The 23,828-nt window shown below is 57.7% G+C and overlaps 4 protein-coding genes across 11 annotated transcripts; 1 reads left to right on the top strand and 3 right to left on the bottom strand.

The window, feature by feature from the left end:
- Window positions 1-1,465: 1,465 nt before the first annotated feature.
- Window positions 1,466-5,655, bottom strand: acads (acyl-CoA dehydrogenase short chain). Of its 2 annotated transcripts, none has more exons than XM_088434666.1 (10): window positions 5,353-5,655; window positions 4,061-4,215; window positions 3,854-4,003; window positions 3,597-3,708; window positions 3,338-3,489; window positions 3,090-3,260; window positions 2,833-3,003; window positions 2,660-2,755; window positions 2,539-2,595; window positions 1,466-1,859 (listed from the first exon to the last, which is right to left on the bottom strand). In XM_088434666.1, exons 1-10 carry the CDS (start codon window positions 5,381-5,383, stop codon window positions 1,707-1,709), a joined length of 1,248 nt encoding a protein of 415 aa, XP_088290792.1. In that variant the 5' UTR covers window positions 5,384-5,655; the 3' UTR covers window positions 1,466-1,706. The 2 variants fall into 2 exon arrangements, with proteins under 2 accessions (XP_088290792.1, XP_088290793.1); XM_088434667.1 differs by having other exon boundaries at window positions 2,833-2,970; window positions 5,353-5,653.
- A 1,648-nt stretch (window positions 5,656-7,303) lies between these two features.
- On the bottom strand, window positions 7,304-15,403 carry LOC148412245 (myocyte-specific enhancer factor 2C-like). 6 transcript variants are annotated; one of them, XM_088434665.1, is made up of 11 exons: window positions 15,321-15,390; window positions 13,830-13,919; window positions 12,187-12,304; window positions 11,537-11,740; window positions 9,882-10,025; window positions 8,839-8,968; window positions 8,517-8,776; window positions 8,410-8,433; window positions 8,123-8,222; window positions 7,942-8,050; window positions 7,304-7,661 (listed from the first exon to the last, which is right to left on the bottom strand). In XM_088434665.1, exons 3-11 carry the CDS (start codon window positions 12,238-12,240, stop codon window positions 7,448-7,450), a joined length of 1,239 nt encoding a protein of 412 aa, XP_088290791.1. In that variant the 5' UTR covers window positions 12,241-12,304; window positions 13,830-13,919; window positions 15,321-15,390; the 3' UTR covers window positions 7,304-7,447. The 6 variants fall into 6 exon arrangements, 5 of the variants coding, with proteins under 5 accessions (XP_088290791.1, XP_088290789.1, XP_088290790.1 ...); XM_088434663.1 differs by lacking the exons at window positions 13,830-13,919; window positions 15,321-15,390 and adding an exon at window positions 13,666-13,802 and having other exon boundaries at window positions 8,517-8,656; window positions 8,735-8,776; XM_088434664.1 differs by lacking the exon at window positions 13,830-13,919 and having other exon boundaries at window positions 15,321-15,403.
- A 715-nt stretch (window positions 15,404-16,118) lies between these two features.
- cetn3 (centrin 3) lies at window positions 16,119-18,990 on the bottom strand. 2 transcript variants are annotated; one of them, XM_088434680.1, is made up of 5 exons: window positions 18,821-18,990; window positions 17,666-17,804; window positions 17,335-17,449; window positions 17,050-17,241; window positions 16,119-16,786 (listed from the first exon to the last, which is right to left on the bottom strand). In XM_088434680.1, exons 1-5 carry the CDS (start codon window positions 18,832-18,834, stop codon window positions 16,743-16,745), a joined length of 504 nt encoding a protein of 167 aa, XP_088290806.1. In that variant the 5' UTR covers window positions 18,835-18,990; the 3' UTR covers window positions 16,119-16,742. The 2 variants fall into 2 exon arrangements, with proteins under 2 accessions (XP_088290806.1, XP_088290805.1); XM_088434679.1 differs by lacking the exon at window positions 18,821-18,990 and adding an exon at window positions 18,586-18,716.
- Window positions 18,821-23,637, top strand: LOC148412243 (hyaluronan and proteoglycan link protein 1-like). The gene is made up of 4 exons (XM_088434669.1): window positions 18,821-21,667; window positions 21,752-21,956; window positions 22,220-22,522; window positions 22,608-23,637. The coding sequence occupies exons 1-4, from the start codon at window positions 21,305-21,307 to the stop codon at window positions 22,964-22,966; spliced, it is 1,230 nt and encodes a 409-aa protein (XP_088290795.1). The 5' UTR covers window positions 18,821-21,304; the 3' UTR covers window positions 22,967-23,637.
- Window positions 23,638-23,828: the final 191 nt, after the last annotated feature.

The following is a 23,828-nucleotide window of genomic DNA, read 5'->3' as shown; positions in this document are numbered from 1 at the left end:
CTCCTGGACAAGCTCAACGCCGTTCAGGACATCCTGATCAGCGCGCAGAACGCTTTGGACCAGGCCGCGTCCTACGGCGAGAGGCTGAAAAAGTAGGATGGGCTTTTGCTTGCTCTTTTGTTTTGTCCTCCCGCCCGGCCAGCGTCTTTAACTGGACCGTGCCTTTTCTGAGCTGCTTGGCCGTGGTGGCCCTGGGCTCCGTGGCCCTCCTGCTCTACCTTCTGCCGCTACGCTGCCTCGTGCTGGCGCGGGGTGAGTGCGCGCACACGCACACGCACACGCACGCAGTCGTCTATGTATAGCCACACATGCCAAGACATCCGTTGACATGGCGCCCCTGAGCCGAAGCGTCCCAGCGGGTCGCCGAACCCGAATTCCGATTCCGAGCTTCGCTCTAAAATTTCACCCTCAAAATGAGGCCCGAACCATCCAAGCTCACACAAAGACAGTAAAAAGCGGCATTCGGACACACGCGCGCCCGCCCGCGTTTGTCCAAATCAAGGCGGTGCCCCCGCCATGCACCAAGAAAGGCAGCAAGCTTGAGTGCGTGTGAAAACTTTGGGTCAAATTTATGCACTTTTGCCCTTCGCGTTTGTTTTTTTTAATTCACGTTTTCCGATCTCATGGCAGATTCCAGTAATCCAATTGAATTGAAATGTTTAAACACGTAGAAATAATAAGAAAAGCAATTTTGTTTTTAATAAAGCTTCATCTGTTTATAGCCAACGATTATAATCCTGTTTTACTGAGAAATTGTATTTTTCCTAATTCAATTGTTGTTAAATATCCAATTGCACCAGTAACTGATATCGTATGTATATGTTGCCTTTGAATATTGATGTGTAAAAGTGTGACTTGTTGGCTCAATAAAACTACGATATTACAAAACAAACAGCTGCCAGCCCCCTCTTGTAAATTGCGGAATACAAACTGTCAAGACGCAGCCCAAGCAAGACTTGGCCGAACCGGACGTCGACGTCGGCTCAAACTCCGATGAAGCGGAAGCGTTTCCAACGTTTTTTAGAACATCTTTTCCGTGGGGTTGAGGTACGATTATCACGCGTTTCGATGGATACTTTGTTTGGTATTTGTCGACGACGCATTTCCGTTTCCGGGGTTCCTCGCGAGAGGGTCGCGCCTAATTGGACTACAAACGAGTATTGATCGTAATTCCGTCCAATTGTTTTTAGGACAAGACGGCGCGCCTTCCGAGATGAAACATGAATCGTTGGTGGAGATGGGAACATTAATCGTTGGCGTTGACGTTGACGCTGTGTCAAGTCGCCGTCTTACGCGTGGTGCTCCAAGGTAACGAAGAGGAAGATTTAGGGGCCGCCCGTGCGCACGTGAACGCACCTGTCGTCGAATCCGTGCCAATGACGTCACGTCAAGCTCCCCGCGCCCGCGGAAGCCTGACGAGCAATTCCAAATCTACAAAATGTGGCACAAATAACAATCGGTCGAATTGACTTACGACTATATTTGCAAGACGGTATGATGACGACCATGATGGCGGTCGAGGCGCGCGTCGATTATCCGAGAATTTAGGGCGCCCTCTGGTGGCCGAGCGCCACAACGACCAAAGCCGGAAAATGAAGCGGCTTTTGTTTTGGTCCGCAGGATCATGAGTCATGGAAAAAAAAGCATTGGCTCGTGGCACGTCCTGTTCCTTCGCCCGACGCGGTTGACGTTTGCCGGTGGCGCTTCTAGGCGGCGTACTCCTTGAGCAGCTGTCCGGCGATGACCAGTCTCTGGATCTCGCTGGTGCCCTCGTAAATCTCGGTGATGCGAGCGTCGCGGTAGTGCCGCTCGGCCGGCATGTCCGTCACGTAGCCCATCCCGCCCAGGATCTGGATGGCCTGGGTTGGGTTTTGCATTTTCATTCATCTTTTCTCTCATACGTACAGAAGACTTTGACTAATTTGTCAGACGCGATTGGCAAACGGAGTTAGTCTATGAACCAGCGCGAGGGCGGGCTCCCGGAAGTGAAGAGTTAGAATAATCGGACGTAGGGTACACCACATTTGTTTTTTGCACTGTTGGAGTTGTTTGTGAAGAAGGAGTGAGGAGACAAGCCTCCTGCGACCGGAAGAAGAAATAAGGCGGCGCTGGGGTCGGCCGCGGTCGCAGGGGCCGATAGCGCGAGGACCTGCGCCCACGCGCCCCACTACCGCGACGCGATGATCGCGTTGCTGCCGTTGGTCCCCTCGAACGGCAGCAACGGCTTTGTAACTAGGGCCGACCCGAATAAATGAACGGGGTGCGTTTTTGGCCCGGTGGGAGATCCGTAAGGAGACGCATCTCCGTCCGCTTTCCCGGCGAGTAAAAGCCCCTTGTGGAAGGAAGACAAGTAGCTTTAACTCGCGAGGAGAGCAGAGGGGGACCTGCACCTTCTCCGGTCCAAACGCACACCTCGTCCGCTCCTCATTCATTCATTTGGGTTGGCCCTAGTTCCAAAAGGAGAACTTTTCAACCCTGACCTCGAAGCCCCGAAATTGACTATGCGACTTTGGATGGTTGTCGCGTACGTAGCCTCACCTGGTGCGAGCAGAAGGTGGCGGCCTCGGAGGCGGCCAGCTTGGCCATGGCGGCTTCCTGGGGACGGCGGAGCGCGCGCTTAAAAGGGGGCCGGGCCGGGGCGGCGGCGGCGGCCACCCACCTTGGTGAAGGGTCGCTTGGCGTCGCGCAGGAGGGCCGCCTTCCACGTCAGCAGCCGGGCGCTCTCCACGCCCAGCGCCATGTCGGCCAGCTTGAACTGACGAGCAAGACAGTTACGCCGGCGCCAAAACGGAGCAAAAATAAGGAAAAAAAAAAAAAAAAGTCGGCGCTCACCTGTATGGCCTGCAGTTTTCCGATGGGCGAGCCGAAAGCGTGGCGCTTGTGCGCGTAATCGGCGGCGCAGTCCAGCGCCGCCTGAGCGATGCCCAGCGCCTGGGCCGCGATGCCGATGCGCCCGCTGTCCAGGGTTTGCTGGCGCCAACAAACCGTAGGAAAATTCACCAGCTAGCATAAGTTACGACGCTGCTATCTCAAGGCGCCAGCGCGTTGACGGCGAGGCCCGCGCACGTGAAGCTTTGGACGGCGGTTACCATGGCGATCTTGAAGCCGGCGCCGCGAGGACCCAGCATGTAGTCCGAGGGGATCCTGCAGTCCTCCAGGATGATGTTGGCGGTGGACGAGGCCTTGATGCCCAGCTTGTCCTCCTTCTTGCCCAGCGACAGGCCCGGGTGGGGCATGGGCACCAGGAAGGCGCTGATGCCCTGCAAGCGCCAGCGGCCGGCGTTAGCCGCGCGGCCGAGCCTCGCCTCGCCGCGCCGCGCTACCCCGCGCTTCCCGCCTTGTGCTTGAGCTTCCTGTCGGTGGTGGCGAAGACCACGGCGGCGGCGGCGTCCCAGCTGTTGGTGATCCAGGCTTTGGTGCCGTTCAGGACCCAGTCGTCGCCGTCCCGACGCGCGGCGGTGGACGCGGCGCCGGCGTCGCTGCCGTTGCCTGCCGGGGCGGGAGGCGTCAGGGGGCGGGAGGCGTCAGGGGGCGGGAGGCGTCAGGGGGCGGGAGGCGTCAGGGGGCGGGGCCGCCTGGGCCGCCGCCGGCTTTACCTGGCTCGCTGAGGGCGAAGCAGCCTACCCGCCGGCCGTCGGCGAAGGGCGCGATCCACTTCCGCTTCTGTTCCTCGGAACCGAACTTCAGGATGGGGCCCAAGTACAGAGACTGACACGCGGAATACGCGCACGTCAGCGCTACTTTTGCGCTGGCAAAGGCTCACAAGAGGCGGCGCCGACAGACAGAGAACAACGCCGGTCGGCGCCCCGGAACCTCGGTCTCGGCGGAAGGGGGGCCGGCCGCGGCGACTCACGTTGTTGACGGAGACCACCACGCCGGTGCTGGCGCAGCCGCGGCTGATTTCCTCCACGGCCACGCTGTAGGCCAGGTAGTCCATGCCGGCGCCGCCCAGCTCCTCGGGGACCTCCATGGCCATCACGCCCATGGCGCCCAGCTCCCGGATCTGAAAGGCGCGGCGGTGGGCCGAACGGGACGGGCGGCGGGACGGGCGGCCGCCTACCTGCCGCTCGGGATACGCCCCCTCCTTATCCAGCCGCGCCGCCGCCGGCGTCAGCTCCCGCTCGGCGTAGTCCCGGCACGTCCGCCGCAGCATGGCGTGAGTTTCCGGAAGCTCGGCCAGCGTGGACAGGCGGCGCCGGCCGCGCGCGCACGCCGCTGCGACCCAGGCAAGAGTCAAGCCCGTCGGGCGACGCCGACGACCCAAGCGAAGCCGCGCCGCCCTCGCGCCGGAGCCGCCAATATTTTATGGATCATTTACGATGGGCGCCGCGCCAGAAAACTACGAGCGTCGCCCGAGTGGCGGAAAAAGACGGCGTCCACGTCGACTGCGGAGGAGCCAAAGGGCCAAAAATCAATCGATAAATGCAACGTTCAAAAAGTGCCTCCAATGACACTTGCGCGAATTCGTCGAAAGCCTCAGTCATCGAATCAACGTGTCAAACGAATCAGACATTTATTGAAATAACGACACTTAAATGTTTCCTCTAATTCATGAAACCTTGAATTAACATGATTTGATTCACAACACATTATTTATGACACTTAATCAAACGTGACAAAATGACACTTCTATTTAACTAACGTTCGTTTGATGAACGCGTTTATTTAACGAATCATTTCATGAGACTTCATTTCTAAAACGTGTCTTTAAATGATGACACTCGATGGCGATGCAACATTTAATTCGCGACACTTATTTTGTGAAACATGTTATCGATGGCACGTATCGCGGATCGGCGAAACATTTATTTCACTGACGACGCTATTGACAAACAAGCCTGAAGTATCGTTTGTTAAGAGGCAAACGGTCAATGCGGGAAGGTCGCGCGCTCGCCAGCTACTGGGTGAAAGGTCAACGAGTCACCTTAGCCGCGCTGGACAAATAATAGCACAAACGTTCACGCGTCAATTGTCTTCGCGTGACGTCGCCGGCCAGCCGGACGAAACGACGGCGCGCAGAGTTGATCGGTGGAATTTCTCAACTGTGACGAAGCCGAAACTGGCGGGATCGACAGCAAGCATGCTCGAAACGTCGGACGCAGCCCTTCTCGGCGCTTCTCGGCGCTTCTCAGCCCTTCTCAGCTGTCGACTTTGGGCAATTTCGAAGTCGAATCGCGCTTCGCTTCGCTTCGGCAGAAACGCCGACGCGAGTTGGCCTACGACGTGCAGGGCTAACGACTAAACGCGAGCTGTCGCGTCGGCTGAGGTCGCGCGAGCGCGCCGCGTCGCTGCGACGAACAAGCGGAGTCGCCGAGTTTGCGTTTTGTTCCAAATTGAGGAGAACTTGCTCACCTCTGGTCGCTTTGCAGAGCAGGGCCGCCATGTTTGAAGTTGATGCCGCGCCGCGTTCAGGGAGGGTCGGAATCCGGAGACGAAGGGGTACGAGTCGCCAACCGCCCGCCCGGGGCTTTTATATGACCGCCGTTGAGATTAGAACGTTACTTTTCGGAAATTCGGTTGGACGTTAAGCATTCCCGTTAACGTTAAGTTAGCCGCGCGAACGCACAGGCAGCGTTATGACGTCAGCATCGATTTGAAGCGTTTCCGTCCCATAACGTAAACCAGCCGAGTGAACGCGAAGGCAGCAAGCGGGCAACTTTTGACACCGGACGTGACGTAACGCACGTGCCTTTTCATAAGTTCAGAAATGGCATCGCGTCGGCTAAGACACATTTTGAAAACAGCTAGCCTCGTTTGTGCATTCGTACTTCTTACTTGCTTTGCTGCATTATCGGTGCGTAAACAAATGTACATTTATGCATTTTTAAAAGAATGTTGGGAAACGCGACGCTTCGCTTTCGCAATTCTTTTTGTTGCTTTCAACTTTTGACTTCCATACGTTTTGACTTTTGATGATCAAAACAATGAAAACATCGTAAAATGTAACTGTTACGAAACCCAGTTTGACAGGGATACTTGTTCCAAAGAGAAATGTGGCAAACTTTTTCTCAGACCGGACGTCATTTTGGCTCACTTTGGAAATTCTTTCGAATATTTGTTATTTTCACTTTTGACTTCCATACTTTTTGACTTTTTGAAAAAGTGTATGAAAGCGTTCAAATGCCATTGAGGTGAAAATGCGCTCGCTCGCTCGCTCGCGACCGCTGGATTTTTGTCACCGTCCAACGGCGACCGAGTGTAACCGCAGTTGCGTTGACCTCTTGCATAAAAATGCAAACGGAAACAACTGAGAGCAGAGCGTTCATATTTTATTACACAGTTATGGTTTTGATTTCAACCCGTCATTTGTGTAACGTGTGTGATGCCAGCAGGTTGATTTTCGTTTTCAAGAGAATTGGCGGGCTCTGCCCTTCATCTCCTCTTGGACGTCCTCGAAACCTGTCGGGTCGGCCTTCCAAATACTCATTTTTTCACCAACAAAATATCCAAACGCCAACAAGCCTCAGCTTCGACAAAACAAAGGGGAAAAAAAACAAAACAAAGCCAAGCAGAAACTGGATGGAGTCCGTGGTGGTTGCCGTGGAGACGCCTCGAGTCGGTCTCCGGAGGGCGCGGCCTGTGGCGTCGCCACGGCAACGTCTCTGACGCCAGACTGCACGAAAAAAACAACCAACAATTGAAGCTGTCCCGCAGTCCTCCGATGCTTAGCTAAAGGCTAACGCGGCCAAAAGCGAACGGTCTCTACGCCGCGACGGCTCCGCCCCCCCCCCGCTCTCGGGCGCGGCCTGCTCCCATTGGCTCCTGCATCCAGCTTGGCCCCGCCCTTCGTCCCCTCACTTGCTCTTCGACCCCCCTCAACCCGCCTCAACTTGCACTTCCTGTCAGCTTTCGCTTCCTGTCTCAGCCCAAGTCCGTCTTCGCTAGGAACTGAGCCCGCCTCCAAAACGGCAGCCAACGCAACAATGAAGTGAATTTTCACATTTAGAGAAACGATTTCAGAATTTTTTGGAGAGAGAGAGAAACGTCACCTTTTTTTAGGAGAAAAAAGTTTTGAAACTGTGTTCTTAAGAAAAACAAATTTAAAAAATCAAATTATATTTGGGGATTTTGCTTCAAATGAAAAGCAATTCAAGTTGAAAGTTTTCAGTGTTGTCATTTTAGGGAGAATTTGTATTTATATTCGTTACATTAAAAATGGTTTTGTTTTTTGTCAACAGAAGTTTTAACGTTGAAAGATGAAGTAGGTTTTCCCACAATAGGAAGTGAGATCCTTTCCAAAATGTTTTCAAATATCTTTGGAAAAAAAAAATCACGATACTACGCGGATCCGGTTGCCATTTTTCAGCTAGTAAAAAGGACTTTTGGAGAATGCCGTGGAAAAGACGCACGAAGAAATGGAGAAATAAATAAGGACGGCGGCCATTTTTGTTTTGGCACGCAGCGCAGCCGCGGGGCGCTTTGAAAGGCGGGCCGACGGGAGGAAAGGTCACGCGGCCCAGCCCTCCGTCGGGCGCATGCGCTTGACGGACGGGCCGCGCCGCTCGTCCCGGCCGGACGGCGGCCGCGGGAGGAAGTCCCCGCCCCCCGCCCCGCCGTGGTCGTAGGAGCCCCCGCGGCCGGAGGGCGAGGCCGGCTCCGACTTGATGCGGAGGTCGCGCTGACCCGACGGGAAGGCCAGGGGGCCGTTCTGACACGGGTTCCTGCCGCAAAAAAAAAAAAAAAAAAAAAAACTCAGGGAAGTCAAACATAAGGCCCGGGGCCGCTTCCCATTCAGTAGAAATCTGCTTAGAATGTTTTTTTCCGTAAAAAACTCGAAACGTCTGATGATTAGGACCGTTCTTAAGCTTTTGTGATCATTAGCGATGTTAATAACTAACCACGAATTGAATTAATAGCGACTATTTTGCAGAGTATTTCAAGTAAGTTCAATATTGTTGTTTGCAGTTTGAATCGATACGATCCTTTTAGCTTGGGGCTCACCCCATGTGCGCCGGCGGCACGCCGGGCGGGTCGAGCAGGTCCTGGACGCGCTGCGGCCGCCATCCCGGCCCGGCCGACCCGAAAGCGCTCAGCGAGGCCGGCGAGAAGTCTGCGGGCGTAGAAGGCCCGCGCTTGAGCCGCCGGCCGGGCGGGCGGGCGGGCGGGGGCCACGCGCGCTCACCTGCGTCCAAGGAGCTCAGCGAGGACGGGTAGCCCGCCGAGGCGCACGCCGCCGGACTGGCCAGCGTCTGAGCCGTCTGGGAGCGACTGATCCCAGCGTTCTGCGCGCGCGAAACACAACGCGATTGCGATTGTTTGGACACAAAAACTACTGGAATCACATCATCGCACACATATATATGAGATATTTTTTTCTTTTAAATGTTAGCTATATGGTATCAATATTTTGTCCGCGGCCCACGGGCAACGCGGTTAGCCGGCTAGCTAGCTAGCGCGCGGGCAACTTACCAACATGAGGTCAAAGTCTTCACACTAGAGGGCGGCAGCGAGCGAGGTGCACACGCGGCTGTTAGTCGCTGGAAGGCGGAAGCGCGCGGCCAAACGGGGACACTCACGATGGCGGGCATGTCGACGCCGCAGCACTTGCCGCCCGGCGCCGTCGGGGCCCGCGGCCCGCCACTTTTGCCCGGGATGCTCTCGGACGCGCCCCCCGGGGACATGGCGGCGGGGGACGGGCACCGGGGGCCGTACGCGGCTGCGGCGGCAAAGAAAAGAGAAAGGAGAAAGCGTTTCCCGCCCCGCCCGGCCGGCGACGACGGCCGCGAGGACTCACCCGCGCCGAGCGCCGCGCCGGTCGGCTCCGAGCCCGGCGGCCCTGAAAAGGGGAACAGGTCAAAGGCGGGTTCGGCGGCTTTGGCCCTCGGAGGGGCGGCCGACCTGCGTCTTGGCCGGCGGGGGGCCGGCGGGGGGACGCGCCCGTCCTCTGCGTGGGCGGCGGGTAGTGGGCGTGGCCGTGCGGGTACAGCGGCGGAGAGGCGGCCATCTCGTAGCCGGACGCCGACGGGCCCTGCGCCGCCCGCAAAAAATACCGCGCTCTTCTTGTTAAATATATACATTCAAATATAAAGAGGGCATTTTTGTTTTGTTTTTTAAATAAAAATTTCATTCAATTTGTTTTTCTTCTTTTTTTAGGCAGACCCTGCGCGGTTGAAAAAAGAAATCAAATTTTGAGGGTAACATATTTCAGGGAAGGCGAACATTATTTCATGGTGTATTTTATTATTATTATTTCATTATATTTCATCCTGCAAACATCCTAAGCAATTAGGTCTAGGAGAGTAATTGTTCCATTAACTGTATACGGATGATTTTTTTGTTCCCGGGGAAAAAAGTTTGCGGCGTTTGCATGGACCGATAGCGTAGGGACTCGTAGCCACGTCCCCCACGATCACAAGCTGGTTGTTAAATCGCGGCCACACGCCTCCCCTATCCCTTAGGCAGCAACGGCGCGGTAACTAGGACCGACCCAAATGAACGAATTTGTGTATTCAGAGCGATAGAAGATCCGGACGGCCGCGGCCTCTCTGTCCGCTTTCCCGGCGAGTAAAAGTCCCGTGCCTTCTGTCGCGTTCAGGCGACCTGGAACATGGTATAAACAACAAACCGGAAGGAGGACAACAAACATTTTCCCACGGGGAGAGCGGACGGGGACCTGCACCTTCTCAGATCTTCTCCCGCTCCGGGCCACCCCTCATTTGTTGGCGAGGGTCGGCCCCGGTCGCTGTCCTGAAAGCAACATTGTGGCGGCAAGGTAACGATCCGTTTCTGATAGAGACAATGTAGGGGCCGCTCCATGTACTAGCAGTCCGTGCAATCGCTGCCATCTTTTTTCCCACGGCAGAACATAAGCAACCCTCCAACCAACCAAAAAGACCTGTTTTTTTGTTTGTTTGTTTTTGCTGGATGACGGCGCAACTCACGCAGATGCGCTGCCTGTTGAGCAGCAGGTCAATGTCCTCGGCCATCTTGGGGTACTTGTCGTCCGTCTCGGGGCTCTGGCCTGCAGAATCGTCCGCCTCCGGGTCGGGACTCTCGCCGCCGCTTAGGCCTTTCTTGCGCAACGTCTGCAAACACATTCTTCGGATCTCAAAGCTTTACAAGAACAATGATGGCGCCCGGCCACTCGGGGGCGCCATTGTTACACAAACCAACTGTCAGGGCGCTAACTTTTCATGTTGTTTTTTTTTGTTTGAACATGAAAGGAGCACAATTTAGCTAAACCGTCACGTGCAGCCGTCCGAAAGTGAACGGAGGGCGGGCTCCGCGTTAGCCGCGAGCCGGCGGCGGCGCGCTCCACATAGGCCGGCGCACTTATACCCCGAATCAGTTTGAAAAGAGGCCGCCGTGGCGCGGAAAATCCGGGACGGGCAAAAGGAGCGGAGGGCCGGCTTGGCGAGGGCTCAAACAAACGGGCCGACCGATCAAGTTTTAGCCTTTGGCGGGAAGCCGCGCGGACCGGAACCTTTGGGAGGCGCCGGGCGCGACCGAGCCCGGGGCGACCGAGCCGCCGTTCCAAAGCGAAAAAGCTAGTCGGGGAAACTTTGGCGGCTCGGCCAAACGCCGAATCAGAGAAAAAAATGCTGCGCCTTCATTCTTTCCTTCATCTCATTCTTTCCGTTGGCGCCCGCGCACACAGACAGACAAAGAGCGTCATTGACGCCGGAGCCGCCCCGGCTATTCTTAGCCCCGGGCTTCTATTTTTAGCGGCAGGGAGGGAGCGGCGCCGAGGCGGAGCGGCCGGGCCGAGACCGCGGATCGGGAGGAAACGAGCGAAAGGAGCTTCCCGACCTTCGGCCTACGCCGCGAGACGGCGCCAGGCGACGCGGGAGAGAAGCTCCCGTTCGGCCCAAATGTTTGCACTCTCCAAGGAAACTAGAAAGGGTTAGGGTTAGGGTTAGGGTTAGCAGCCGGCGGCGGAGGCTGAGCCCAGCCCGACCCAACGCCTCCCGTTGAAGTGGCGCTTCGGGTAAACGGGCGATGACGGTACGGCGACAAAAGCAAACGGGGGGGGGCAGGCCCCGGTGGCCAACCTGCAAAGCGGCGGCCCTCCCGGATTAAGCTAACCAGCTGGAGCGGATGACGGAAGATTAGGCGAAAGCGCGGCAGATTAGGCGGCTAAAGCGAGGGCCGGCCGGCGGGCGGGCGGGCGGGCGGGCGGGCGGGGCACGTGGCCGCGCCCGCTCCGGGCCCGCCGTCAGCCCTCGCTCTGGAAAAGGCTGACCTAAGTCAGCTCAAACGTCGCCCAGGAGCTAAACGCGTTTAAGGCCCAGACGCCAAGGTTTTGCATCGCGTGGAACGAAGCGTTTGTCGTTGGCTCATCCCATCCATTTGGTCCATGTCACTCGCGCATAAAAACGCCGCGCAAAGAATACACGGATAACTTCGAACGCGTTTGAAGGCGGCGGCCCACGCGTGCGGACCCGCTCCCGAAACCTCGTCCGGCTCTCGCGCCGGGCCCCGCGCCGTTCCCGAATCGGCCCCCGCTTCCCGGAGTGTTCTCCCAAGACTTTTTCCTTTTCCGTTTCCTTTTCCTTTGCCGGCTCACGTTCGCGGGACGGTCGGGGCGGGCACTCACGTCCACGATGTCGGCGTTGGTCCTGCTCTCGTGCGGCTCGCTGCACTCGGTGTACTTGAGCAGCACCTTGTCCATGTCGGTGCTGGCGTACTGGAACAACTTGTTGGCGCCGTTGAAGACCACCAGCGCGATCTCGCAGTCGCACAGCACGCTCAGCTCGTACGCCTTCTTCATCAGGCCGAACTTGCGCTTGGTGAAGGTCACCTGGGGGACGCCGCCGCCGCCGTCAGACGCCCCGGAAGGTGTCCGCGGCGGTTCTCGAAGCGTCCGCCCTTCCGACTGCCTACTTTACGATCGGCTCGACGGCGCGGAACGGGATTTCCTCGCGGCGCGCATAGTAAGACGACGCCAGGAAGTCCCGTTACGATACCCTTAATTGAATCTTCTGCCGGCAGTCATCAAACGCGGCCGATCCCATCGATACGCGCGAACGGAAGCCTCCATTTTGAGTTGGGGAATTTCCCGCCGAAACAGGCGGCGACAAACCCTTACGTGAGTTTGCGTGGATTCCAGCGAAACTTTCAAAGTGCGCGCGCGTCCCGATAAGAAAGGAGTTCGACGGCGGGTTTCCCGGAGGCAAAGTAAAGGCGCAGGATTCTAACAATGGCGGCGTGCGGCGCGTCTCCACGGGAGGCGGCGCTCGCACTCACGTGTCTGTTGCGTTCGTCCGCGATGCGGGCGATCTGAATCTTCTTCCTGCCCATTTCGTCTCCTTTCTCCTTCTGCTTTGGGGTCTCGCTCGTCACTCTGCCCCCTCCCCTCACGCGCCTGAAAGGCAACAAGCGGTCAGCCCGACTCCATTTTTTGGAACGGAAAATACCCGTCGTAAAATCTTTTTTGAGAAAATCGTCTTTTTTTTAATCACATTATAGTATCCTTTTTACGACGGCGCCATTGCGGAAGGAGCGTTGCGGATGCGCACGTGCGCATTGGCGACTTAGCGGGATGAGCGGCCTCTCCCGCCGCACGCGCGCGATCGACTCGTCAATCTCGGGATCCTGCGGGCCTTTCGACGTGTCGGCGCATGCGACCTCACGTGACGTCCGTCCGCGCCGCCCGGGAAGCGCTCGGAGGCGGCGTCCGCCGTCCTTTCAGGCTTTTCTTGCTTTTTAGAATCCCGGAGATGTTCCGCCGCGTAAAAAGTTCACTTTTTATTTTGGGAGGCGTCTAAAAATAGCTCCCGGCTGTCACGGCGCACCATCGGGCGGCGCCGCCACACCTCCCGAACGTTGACCGGTCGCCTCGTCGATTGACAAGCCGCCGACCGCTCACGGGTCGGGGCGCCGATGCCTGCGAAAAACACGCCCTGGCAAATGCGTACGTCTCCGACCGGTCGCCGGCCAATCCCAAGGCGCGGCGACCGACAAACGAGAGACCGGTCGTCGGTCGGGTCAACGACGCGAGAGCAAACACGCCCCCGACCGGTCGCCAGTCAACCTCGGGCGCGCGGACCGACCAACCGGTCGTCGGTCGAGTCGACGACCGCCGAGTAATTACGTCCCCGACCGGTCGACGGTCAATCTCATGGCGCGCCCGCCGACAAACGACAGACCGGCTGTCAGTTAGGTCAACAAGGCGGGAGCGGTCACCGCATCAATCGGCAAGCGACGGTCGCCGGTCGATCAATCGGCAAGCGACGGTCGCCGGTCGATCGATCGGCAAGCGACGGTCGCCGGTCGATCGATCGGCAAGCGACGGTCGCCGGTCGATCTCGGACTAGTCGGCGCAGTTCAAACGGGCTCGAGCCCAAAGCGGATCCGGCGACGGTCCCGGAACCAGGAACCGGGAACCGGGCGCCGGGCCGAAGGCAAACGGCACGAATGCAAAAGTTGGACCCGGACCGGTGGCCTTCACGCCAGTTTGCAATTCTTAAAAGCGCGACCGGCAGCGCGGGAAGTGAAAAGTGCGCGCCTCCGCGACGTCATCGCCTCGTCCTAGACAGCCAATAAACCATCGTCGGAATTCAGGCGAAAATAACTTTCGTTTGGACCGAGAATCGAGCAACTACGAAAACAGTCCATCCAAATAAAAACATCTAATAAGCACGCCGCTGGAACGACAACATCAAAATCTCCGTCCGCTTTCTAGTTTGTTTTGTTCTCAGCGGGAAATAATTGGGCGCGTCTTACCGAGCCCAAGTCGTACGCTTCAGCATGCGTCGCGTCCGGTCCCGGAAAGAGAGCTTCGCGATCGGGACGTAAAAAAAAAGAAAAGTCATACGAGGCCGCGGAAAGAAGGACGCGACACGCGACGGTGGCCAAGAGCGATTGTCTATCCCCGTGCGCGCGCTCACCTCTGACGCGGCGGAGGAGCAGCATGACTTTGGCGCCACGAGTCTTGGCTCGTTCCCGAGCGTCCGTCCAGCGGCGATCCGAGCGAGCACCTGCACGGACGACACGAGCGCGCGACCGGCGGCGACGTCACTCAAATTAGCGACGAGTGCAAGCGAGCGAGACAAAGTTCGGAGCGGAGCTCTAGCGCCGCTCGGTGGACGCGCGACGCAAGCACGCACTTGGCGGACACCGGATTAGGTACACCGGCCCGTACCGCTCGCCTTTGGCCATTTTGGACACGTCGACTCATGCGAATAGATCCTTATTGCGTATGACGTTTTTTAAGTTATTCTTATTGTGAGCGAGTAGTACATTTGGCACGCGTGCGCACACGTCTTTGTGGATCGTAAGGAATGGTGCCGCCATTGAATTTACTCAATTATTGGTGCTCGATTGCCTATGTGAAATATATCCATATTAAATTCGACGATAGCTACTCAATCGCAGTTTTGCACGTCGGCAGGGGCGTGTACGACGCTCGCCTTTTGTTCATGTCGGCGGTGCCAAACGTAGTGCCCGCGGACCGCTTCTGGCCCGCAAACGGCTTTAATCCGGTCCGGGAGGTGCTTTTGGCAAGTCTAAGGATGAGCCGTATTTTTTTTTTTACTTAATAGTGATGTCGTCGTTCATTTAGCTCGAAAAGGCAACATGCTGGAGCGCATTTTGTGGAAAAAACGGAAACAGTATGCCGCAATTGCTAGCACTTAGCCCGTTAGCTCGAGCGGTCATCTTCACACGACAGAACTCCATCGTTAGCGTGCTCGTTTCAACCGGACGTCAAAATAAGTTTCGTATTGGAACAATAAATATCATTCCGAAAAAAGAAAAAAAAACACGAGGCAGTTACACGCCGGCAGCATAGATAACTATTTAGCCCGTTAGCTTAAGCGCTCAGCGGGAAATCATTCAGTTCGGATGACAAAACAGGTGGCAATTCTTTAGTCAGCGAATTAGCTTGTTGTTCTTGCCAGCACAACGCACGGCCAATGCTACATGTCGCTAGTTGGCTCATCATTTGGACGCTCGCGCTATTAGCTTGTTGGGCTAGCTCAAAGCACAAACCAAACCTTCCTTTAGCTAATTAGCTTGTCGGGCTCGCCTGCTAAGTTTTTCAAAAGGAAAAGCACGACGTACAGCGAGCGCTACGTGCCGCTAGATGGCTCAGCGCTTTTACGCTCGCGTTATTAGCTTGTTGAGCTGGCTCAAAACTGTTTCCAAGCGACAGCGCGTGACAAACGTTTTCGCGGTGGAGAAAAAATGGTCTCGAGCAGATAGTTCTCAAAATCAGAAGGCATCCGACGCAAACGCAAGTTTTGACATCATGCGCCCATATATGGTCGAGGTGGAACATCGCGCACGCGCGCGAGCCACACAAAACGGCCAACCGGCTCAATCGCTAACCGCGCTAGACATTTTTGGTTCCGGATGAGCGGTTTGGACCCGCGACTCACCGCCGCGACGTCCGGGCCGGGAAGAGGGGCGGCGGGCGGGTCGGCGAGCCAGACCGGCTGGCTTCGGGAGGCGCGGCGCCCAAGTGCAGGGCGTCCCGAGTCCGCCGGGCTCATGTAGTCGGCGGCGGGAGGTCCCCGCCCCGCCGCAACACGCGAGCCCCCCCCCCGACGAGGAGCTCACCTGTCGCTGGCACTCCCGCTAAATTTAGCCGAGGCGTCTCGGGCGTACGAGAGCGTCTTGTCCGGCCCGCGCGGAAACGGAACTTTATGTTTGGTGTGCACTGTATGCGTTCCCCCGCTTTTTGCCCCAAGATGAGGGCAAAATCCCGCCTTGACTGTCTTTGCGGGGGCCGCGAGTTCCACCCCGCGAGGGCCCTCGCTTTCGGCTTCGTGGATTCCGGGACTTGTCCCCTTGGACTTGCGGGACCGTTTTGGCGGCGGTCCTACTAATGCGCCGAACGGTCTCAGCGGCGAGCGCGCGAGGGGCCCGGGCGGGACCGAGCGCCCCGACGGCTTTGGGGCGGGGGAGGGAGGCGGGCAGGGGAGGGAGGCGGGCAGCGGAGGGAGGCGGGCAGCGGAGGGAGGCGGGCAGCGGAGGGAGGCGGCCGGGTTTATTTCTGGCCTCGGCCTCCGACAGCTGAGCGTGTGCGCGGCCTCGGGGAAGCGGGGCGCGGGTCAAACTTCACATTTGGCGAGCGTGCGCGTTAGTTTGCGTGCACGCGCGCGCGTGCGGGGGGGCTGCAATAACATGAGGCAAAAGGTAAGCCTAAGGTTCAATTTACGAGACGTGAGCAAAAATATATGAAGACCTTTTATTGAAGACCATTTATTTTGGTGCGATAAATGTCAACGCTGATGCCAAATGACCAAATTTCTTCTGCAGCGCGTAGAACAGATTAGCACAAATAAGTTTTCGGGGGCCGCCTCACTAAACGTGGACTACCTACCGCAGGGGTGTCAAACGCACGTCTGAATCCGGCTCGCCAGAGTAAAATATACGAATGAGCCCAACGTATGAAAAACTTGACATGTTTTAGCTGACGTCGTATGACGGAATATTCACGTCGCGCTCGTGCTATTTCGGACAGCGCGAAAAAGAAAAAAAGAAAAAATGAAGTTGTCGTTTTGGACATCTAGACCAACCGTCTGATTGGTCCGGCCCCACTTTGACACCCCTGCCCTACTGTAGCAAACGTCGAAAGGCTTCATAGTAAAAAAACAAAAAGAGAAACGGGCGCTGCTGGGATTCCAAGCCGGGATCTCCTGTTTACTAGACAGGCGCTTTAACCTACTAAGCCACAGCGCCCCCAGGTGTGGTATTTTTTTAAATTGTTTTGTTTTTTTGCCGTCTTCCATCGATTAAAGGCTGACTCACGTGCGCAAAACAGTCCCGCGGCCCCAAAGCCGGCAGATAAGAGATGTTCACGAAGCGTCGCTCATGATGGACACAAACTCCTCCTGGTTGACTGTCCAAAAACAAACAAACAAAACAAAAACAACCCGTCACCGTCCGCCGCAACTCCCTCGTCAGGCACGCCGGGGTAGCATATCCTTAATCGGCCGAATTGAAACGAAACGTTTTCCGTCCCCCCGAACTAAAAGGCGCGGCGGATGGCACGGTCGGCTCGGGAGCAAATTGAAGGCACGTTTCGGGAAAGGCGGCGGCGGGTACGACAAGGGGCGCCCCGACCCGGTCCCAAAGCCGGAGGGAGGGCGGGAAAAGACTTACTTTCGCCGTCGCCGTCGGCGTCGAAGGCCCGGATCATGCCGCGCAGTTCGTCGTCGCTGGCGTTCTCGCCCAGCTCCCGGGCCACGCGCTTCAGGTTCCTCAGGCTGATGGTCCCCGACTCGTCGTCGTCGAAGAGCCGGAAGGCCTTGAGGATCTCCTCCTTGGGGTCGCGCTCCAGGATCAGCTCGCTCACTGCGCGAGAGCGGGCCGCCGGTCGGCGAGAGCGGGCCCGGAAGGGGAGGGGCCCCGTGTCCCGGAAGGGGAGGGGCCCCGCGTCCCACTCACCCGCCCGGCGGAAGTCCTCGAAGGCGATTTTGCCCGTCCCCCGCGCGTCGTGGTCCTTCAGGATCCGCGCCACGTCCGCCTTCTTCACTTCCAAGCCCAGCGCTCGCATGGCCACCTGCCGGCCGAAGGGAGAACCGCATCCCCGGACCGTCAAGGTTCCGTCCCGGGATTTGCGTCTACCCGTCCATTCCCGCCGTCCTCAATTCACCGGCGGCTGGATTCAAAATTTAGACCCTCCTTCGGCCGAACGCCTGAGAAAATTTGCGCGCCCGGGACGGGACGGGACGGGACGGGACGGAAAGGCTAAGGAGGTTTGGCGGCGCGCCGTCACCTTCAACTCGCGGTGGTCGATGCGCTCGTCTTTGTCCGCGTCGAAGAGCTCAAAGGCCTCTCGGATTTCCCGCTTCTGCTCGTCGCTCAGCTCCTTCCTCTTCTTGCGTTTGCTTTTGTCCGCCGCCGCCTCGCCGCCGCTGCACACCCGAGATAGAAAACATCGTCTGGGCTCGTATGTCCTAAGCGTCCCTCTCTCGGTGCGCTCCTTCGCCCGCGTCCTTTAGTTAGCGCGCGTCCAACGCGCGCGGCCTTTCCCGTAGGGCTGGGCTAACTTCAAAAACGCTTTGGCATGGAAATCGGGCAAGTCCCGCGTGGCGGCGAGACGCGCCATAACAAAGAATGGAGCAAATTCAGCTGATTGAAAGCGGTCTCGTTACGTTTTGCCAACTTTGGTGATTTGGTTACGGAGAGAAAAAAGGCACCTGAAAACAACAGCAACTCTGCTTTTTTTTTTTTGGTATTGCGATAAGGCAAATAATACAGTACGAGGAAACAAAACAAGCCCCGAAGAGACACGTTGGAGCAAAACAACCTCTACCAAACCTCTACCAAAATGGAGCAAAGGATACGGGCGGCTGCGATACGAAGAAAATTGGACATTATTTTCATGCGTTTTGCCGTGCCATTTCTTAACATCTACGGTTGGTTTTTGAACCTTAGACTTGCTTTGTCCTTTTTCCCGCGCGATTTCGGGGACTCCGATCGTTTGGACCGAGGCCCAAAGGTTTCGTTCTCGATTAAGCGGGAGCTTTCGCCAGCCGGAAGTAGATGTGACGTAGTGTTGGCGACGCCTGCTGTTTGGCGGGGGTACCGCAAAGCAGTCCTCGCATCCGACGGCTTCCGGGAGCCCCGAACCCGACCGACCGGAGCATACGAACGAACGCTCGTTCGGGCGCGCGCGGCATGGAGTCGCCTCACGTTGGCGAGACGTTCCCGTCCTCGCTCATCCCGCCGCCGACGGCTCGGGCGACTTTGCTTCGCGCTCCGGGCGACACGCGACGTCCCCTTTCTGCGACGCGACGCGGCGCGACGTCATTTCATTGTGACGCCGAAACGCGGGCTTTTCGTCAGGCGGGCTAGCGGGCTAGGGGCTAGGCGCTAGGCTAGGGCTAGGCTAACGTTAGCCTCCGTCGGCGGCGTCGCTTTGGCCTACCTCGGCTCGCCCATGCCGGCGGCTTCGGTCGCGTCGCCCCGCCCCGCCCGCCGCCTCGCGTCGCGCTTGAAGTCGAAGCAAAACGGCGGACGAAGGTCGCAGACGAACGACCGCTTGTCCGCGCTCGACCGCGGCCTTCCCGTTGGCCGGCGGGTCGCTAGGCGACAATGGCGCGAGCCCCGATTGGTGCGTGAGCGACTCGAGCGCCGATTGGCTCTTTTCGGCCCCGGCGCAGGCGAAGGCGACTCGCGTCATTGGCGACAGCTTCGATGATGCCCGACGACGTTTGCGGAGCGAGTTGGAGCTCGAAAGAGCTGATGAAGTGCGACGGGGGGGGGGGCAGCGTGGCGTGGCCCCCGAAAGACACCTCAGGAGCTCATTTTGTTTCTCGCCAGAGAAATGCAAAAGAACAATAAGAAGCAAGCGTACGCAGGTCTTCCCTGCGTTCGCGCTAACAAATGCTAACTTTAATATTGGAAACTAATTGGTGCTAATGTTGCAAGCTAACTGGAATGTCATCTGTGACATCCCACACGCGGGTATACATGCTCCGTTTATAGTGTATAGTAAAGCTTTTTTTCCGCCCAAAATGACCCTGTGTTTTTCATAAGGCTTTTTACCATTAAAAAACAACAGTGGCTTCCTTTTTTTTTTTTTTTGCAAAACGAGACCGTGTATATTAAGGCTTTTTATCATAAAAAAACAAGTATAGTAAGGCATTGTTTTTCAGGAAAAACTCATGTTTATTAAGGCTTTTTATAATGAAACAAAGACCGCGTATAATGAGAAGACATTCTTTTCAAAAAACGACCATGATTTAGTTTAGTTTTGTTTTTTTTTTTTGGGGGGGGGGGCAGTATAGTTCGCTTCCCCCCCAAAAAACAGTATAAGGTAAAAAAAGAAAGAAACGGATATTAGACCCTCTTATTCCCCACAAAAAAACCCAAGAGTGTGCAGTAAGGCCTTTGTATCACGTTAAAAAAGCCCCAAATCAGAATGGGACGCCGAAGCTCCCGTGAGCCCGGAAGCTAGCCGAAAGAACGGATCATCCGGGCCGGGTTCCGCTTGGCAGCGCGTCCTTTGGCGTTCCCTCGCGCTCGGTCGCGTCCTTTCCTCTTTTTATCCGTGTCGCTCGATTGGACTCGATTGCGTTATTTGTCACGCGTCCCATTCCGTACGCTCCGCTCCTTTTGGCGCGCTCTGACCTTCTGACGGCGAGCTCCTCGGGCCGTTGCGTCCAAGCCGACCTTTTACAAAAGTGCCGCCTTGACCTTCTGCTCTAAAGGTCGGCGCCGCGCCCGGTTGCGCTCCGGCGCCGTGATTAGCTTGAGCTCTTGCTTTTTATTTTTTTGCTCTCCTCGGTATTTATGCGTCAATTGACTGCTTTATCATCCCTTCAAGACAAAAATCAAATTGCGCAGTTGCGTTTTGCCGGCGACTCAAATACCTTTGTCTCGACGGGCCGGAAAAGGGCGGGGAGCGGGGTTAGAGTTTGTGGCTCCTCCCCCCCGCCACCTCCCCCCTCCCATAGCCGTTACCTCGCCGTTGGCCTCCAGTCGCGTCCCCGCCGGCGGAGGGAGCTGCACAATCTTGGCGCGCGCGTGGCAGGTAAAACGTCTTTTTTGTCTTTTCAGCCCGCCAGAACAGGCAGAAGGCGTGTCCGGGAAAGCGGAAGGCGGTCAAAAAGACGGATGCCCGAAACGGGGTCGCGGCCTCAATCTCTCCTCTGCGTTCGGGATCCCGATGCGCAAATTGGGACGAAATCCAGCTAAGGCGGAAGGGAGGCCGCCGGCGAAACCGCTTTGCCGGACATCCGTCGCGCCTTTCGATGGGGTTCGGATCCCGTTCGCGCCGTTCCGGGGCGCTTATTTCCCTTTGCGAGGGACGGCGAGAACCTCGCGCGTTAGTCGCCGACGCCGGTCCCTAAGGTGTGATCCAAATCGCGCTTCATGCTCATCCCAAAAAGGCCGCGGGGGGAAACGGACCCCCGCTTCCTTTATACTCGTGCGCCGCCCGACTTCATTTCTTTTCCGGGGGGACGCCAACGAGCACGCCGAATGGAATCGCTACTCGGCGGCAGCGGGCGGTGCCATTTTTTTTCTTTTGATTTGTTTGTAGGATTGTCAAACTCAAGAAAAGAAATACAACACGACTGTGACCCGGTTACTCGGGCAGGTCCCGTTTGCAAGAATTCCATCCGTGACTTTAGCGACGACGTTGACGAAATCAGTCGCGGAACTGGGATTAGCACGCGTCCGCAGATCTTCTGGCGTATTGGCGTTTTTAGCGGCAATTTGTTTTTCCCGAAGAGCCCCCCCCCAAAAAAAAGTCAACAAAAAAGGCTAACCCTAAGCCCTTTGGTGCGCATGTTTTGGAAAGCTGTCTTTGTTTTCGCGCGCGCATTTTGAACGCCGCCCAGAGGACGAGCGGGACCGGAAGGTTGCGACCCCGAGCCGGGTGCCGGTTTTTCCAGGAAAGGCCAGGATGACGGGGTGGATGACGGGGTGGATCCCGGCGCTGACGTTAGCGCTGACGTGCGCGAGCGCCGCCGGCTCGCGAGGGTTTTATCGGCGGCCGCAAGTTCCCCCAAGGATCTCGGCGGCGGGTGAGGCTTCCCGCGCGGCGTCTCCATTTGACGCGCGGGGCGAGGGAAGGAGTTCCAGCTGGAAACGGCCCGCGTTAGAAAGGGGCCCGGCGCTGCGGGTGACGTCGCAGCCGTCCCGAGTGGTGTCGCGGCGCGGCGCCGACGCCACCCTGCCCTGCGAAGTCCGCAGGGACCCGTCGCTGGCGCCCGATCCCGAGATGAGGATCAAGTGGACCAAGCTGACGTCCGGCTCGCTAAGCGAGGTCGGCCGAGCGAGGTCGGCCGAGCGAGGTCGGCCGGCCGGCGCTCGCTCCCTCGCTCCTCGCTGACGCTTTCGGCAAACGCAGGCGCCCGTCTTGGCGGCCGTCTCGGCGGCCGGTCGGGAGAGGAGCTACGGGAGTTTCGGCGGACGGGCCCGCCTCCGCGGCTCCTCCCCCTCCGACGCCTCGCTGGTCATCCGCGACGTCACCTTGGACGATTACGGCCGATACAAATGCGAGGTGATCGACGGCCTGGAGGACGCGGCGGCGGTGGTGGCGCTGGACCTGGAAGGTGAGCGCCGCGGCCCCGCCTCGGAGGGCACCTCCCCCTTTTTCTCATTTGCGGTTCTTCTCGCCGCGCCGACTTTCTTGTCGCAGACTCAAACGGCTTTGGCTTTTCAAAGCGCTTTTCAAAAGAGGCCTAAAACGGAAGCGAAGCCGGCAAAACGGCCGAGCCGCCTTTCGGGGCTGCTCGAACCGGGGCCGAAATTCGGCGGCTCGACGGGACTTCCGGGGCGGGGCCTTTTCGCGCTCCCACGGGCCCATCCCTTTCAGGCGTGGTCTTCCCGTACTCGGCGCGGCGGGGCCGCTACAAGCTGAGCTTGGAGGACGGCGAGCGGGCCTGCCGGGAGCAGGACGGCGTGCTGGCGTCCCCGGAGCAGCTGCTGCGGGCCTGGCGGGGGGGCCTGGATTGGTGCAACGCCGGCTGGCTGAGCGACGGCTCCGTGCGCTACCCCGTCACCTCGCCCAGGGAGCCCTGCGGCGGGCGGGCCGCGCCGCCCGCCGTGCGCTCCTACGGCCCCAGGGACGCCCGCGAGGACCGCTACGATGTTTTCTGCTTCACCTCGCACCACAAGGGTGAGTGGCCAAGAAAAAAAAAAAAAAAAGCGCTGCGGGAGGGAGGGAGCGAGGGCGCCGCGCTAAACTTTGGGCCCGCGCGCAGGTCGCTTCTACTTCCTGCCCCGCGCCGCCAAGATGAACTTGGGCGAGGCGGCGGCGGCCTGCCGGCGCGACGGCGGCGCCGTGGCCACGGTGGGCCAAATGTACGCCGCCTGGAAGCTGGACGGCTACGACCGCTGCGACGCCGGCTGGCTGGCCGACGGCAGCGTGCGCTACCCGGTGGCCAGGCCCCGCCCCCGCTGCAGCCCCGCCCGCCCTTCCGTCGGCTTCCTGGGATTCCCCGACCCCGGGCGCCGCCTCTACGGAGTCTACTGCTTCCGGCCCGCGGGCACCAAAAAGCCAGAACGACACAAAAACGCCCGCGCTCCTGCGCCCGACGCACCAGTAATCACACGGGAATAACAGTCATCCAAACCGTCCAATCACACGGACCGTGCGAGACGAACCCTAAAGGCCTACAGCCTCACAAAAAGCGCAAGAATACACTCGTAAACCTACAAACGTCAATCGCACGCAAAAAGCTGAAAGATTGCACAAAACAACTGCACAAAACACGCACACGTGAATACAAATCATGCAAAATAGACAAGAAGCCCTCAGGAGCACAGCCACCAAATACACACGGGAAGCAGACACCGCGCCAAAACGCCTAGAAGACACATACGAAAAATAAACAAACTCCGAAGCAGACACGCTACGCAAAACAAAGTCACGCTAGCCAGAGGCTAAAATGAGCGCGGAAGACGACGCTTTCCTGTGGCCGGGGTTAAAGTTCATATGGACGCCATAGACGCATGCCTTGTCTTTCGGCGGCGATTTTTTTTTTCGTCGTCGTTGCACGTACCGCGTAGGAATGCGCACGTCGCGCACGTTTTGCCGTCGCTCTTTTGGGGGCCGTCCCGCCAGAAAAACAGGTCGGCGCCTCGGCAATACAGTCCCAAAAGCGGGCGGGCCTAGCGCTCGCGAGAGGGCGCTAGAGATTATATTTGCGCGTAGCCCGACAAGAGCCTTGCAGCCTTTCGCGTATTGTCTTTGTTGTTGCCGCCTAAGAGAATAAAACGTTTCAATCCCGAGTGTTACTTTTCCCCGATTAAAGGCAAACGTCGCCCTCTGGCGGCGGCGAACATGTGGGCAAAAATACACTAGACGGGCTGTCGATTAGCATTTGGTCGCCTTGAACCAAATGACGATGGGGGTGAGGGTTGATTGATTGATTGGGTTGATCGATACGGGATGCCTTTGTCGTATGGGAAACGTCGCCCCC

Source organism: Hippichthys cyanospilos, chromosome 15, assembly GCF_059441005.1.
Source record: "Hippichthys cyanospilos isolate Australia breed blue-spotted pipefish chromosome 15, RoL_Hcya_1.0, whole genome shotgun sequence".
In the NCBI taxonomy this organism is placed as follows: Eukaryota; Metazoa; Chordata; class Actinopteri; order Syngnathiformes; family Syngnathidae; genus Hippichthys; species Hippichthys cyanospilos.
This window is presented reverse-complemented; position numbering and strand designations above follow the sequence as displayed.

Excerpts from the sequence above, each read along its gene's own strand:
- acads (XM_088434666.1), bottom strand. The coding sequence starts at position 5,383 with ATGGCGGCCCTGCTCTGCAAAGCGACCAGAG. Across the intron at positions 4,216-5,352 it reads GCTCTGCAAAGCGACCAGAG|CGGCGTGCGCGCGCGGCCGG; the intron begins GTGAGCAAGTTC and ends CCTGGGTCGCAG. Across the intron at positions 2,756-2,832 it reads GAAAACTGCAGGCCATACAG|TTCAAGCTGGCCGACATGGC; the intron begins GTGAGCGCCGAC and ends CTTGCTCGTCAG.
- LOC148412245 (XM_088434661.1), bottom strand. The coding sequence starts at position 13,754 with ATGACTTTTCTTTTTTTTTACGTCCCGATCGCGAAGCTCTCTTTCCGG. Across the intron at positions 11,741-12,186 it reads CGGACGAACGCAACAGACAC|GTGACCTTCACCAAGCGCAA; the intron begins GTGAGTGCGAGC and ends GGCGTCCCCCAG. Across the intron at positions 8,223-8,409 it reads AAGACTTTGACCTCATGTTG|AACGCTGGGATCAGTCGCTC; the intron begins GTAAGTTGCCCG and ends TCGCGCGCGCAG.
- cetn3 (XM_088434679.1), bottom strand. The coding sequence starts at position 18,614 with ATGAGCGAGGACGGGAACGTCTCGCCAAC. Across the intron at positions 17,242-17,334 it reads CGAGGACTTCCGCCGGGCGG|TGAGCGAGCTGATCCTGGAG; the intron begins GTGAGTGGGACG and ends GCTCTCGCGCAG. Across the intron at positions 16,787-17,049 it reads CGCCGACGGCGACGGCGAAA|TCAACCAGGAGGAGTTTGTG; the intron begins GTAAGTCTTTTC and ends GTTTTTGGACAG.
- LOC148412243 (XM_088434669.1), top strand. The coding sequence starts at position 21,305 with ATGACGGGGTGGATGACGGGGTGGATCCCGGCGCTGACGTTAGCGCTG. Across the intron at positions 21,668-21,751 it reads CGTCCGGCTCGCTAAGCGAG|GCGCCCGTCTTGGCGGCCGT; the intron begins GTCGGCCGAGCG and ends CGGCAAACGCAG. Across the intron at positions 22,523-22,607 it reads CTTCACCTCGCACCACAAGG|GTCGCTTCTACTTCCTGCCC; the intron begins GTGAGTGGCCAA and ends GCCCGCGCGCAG.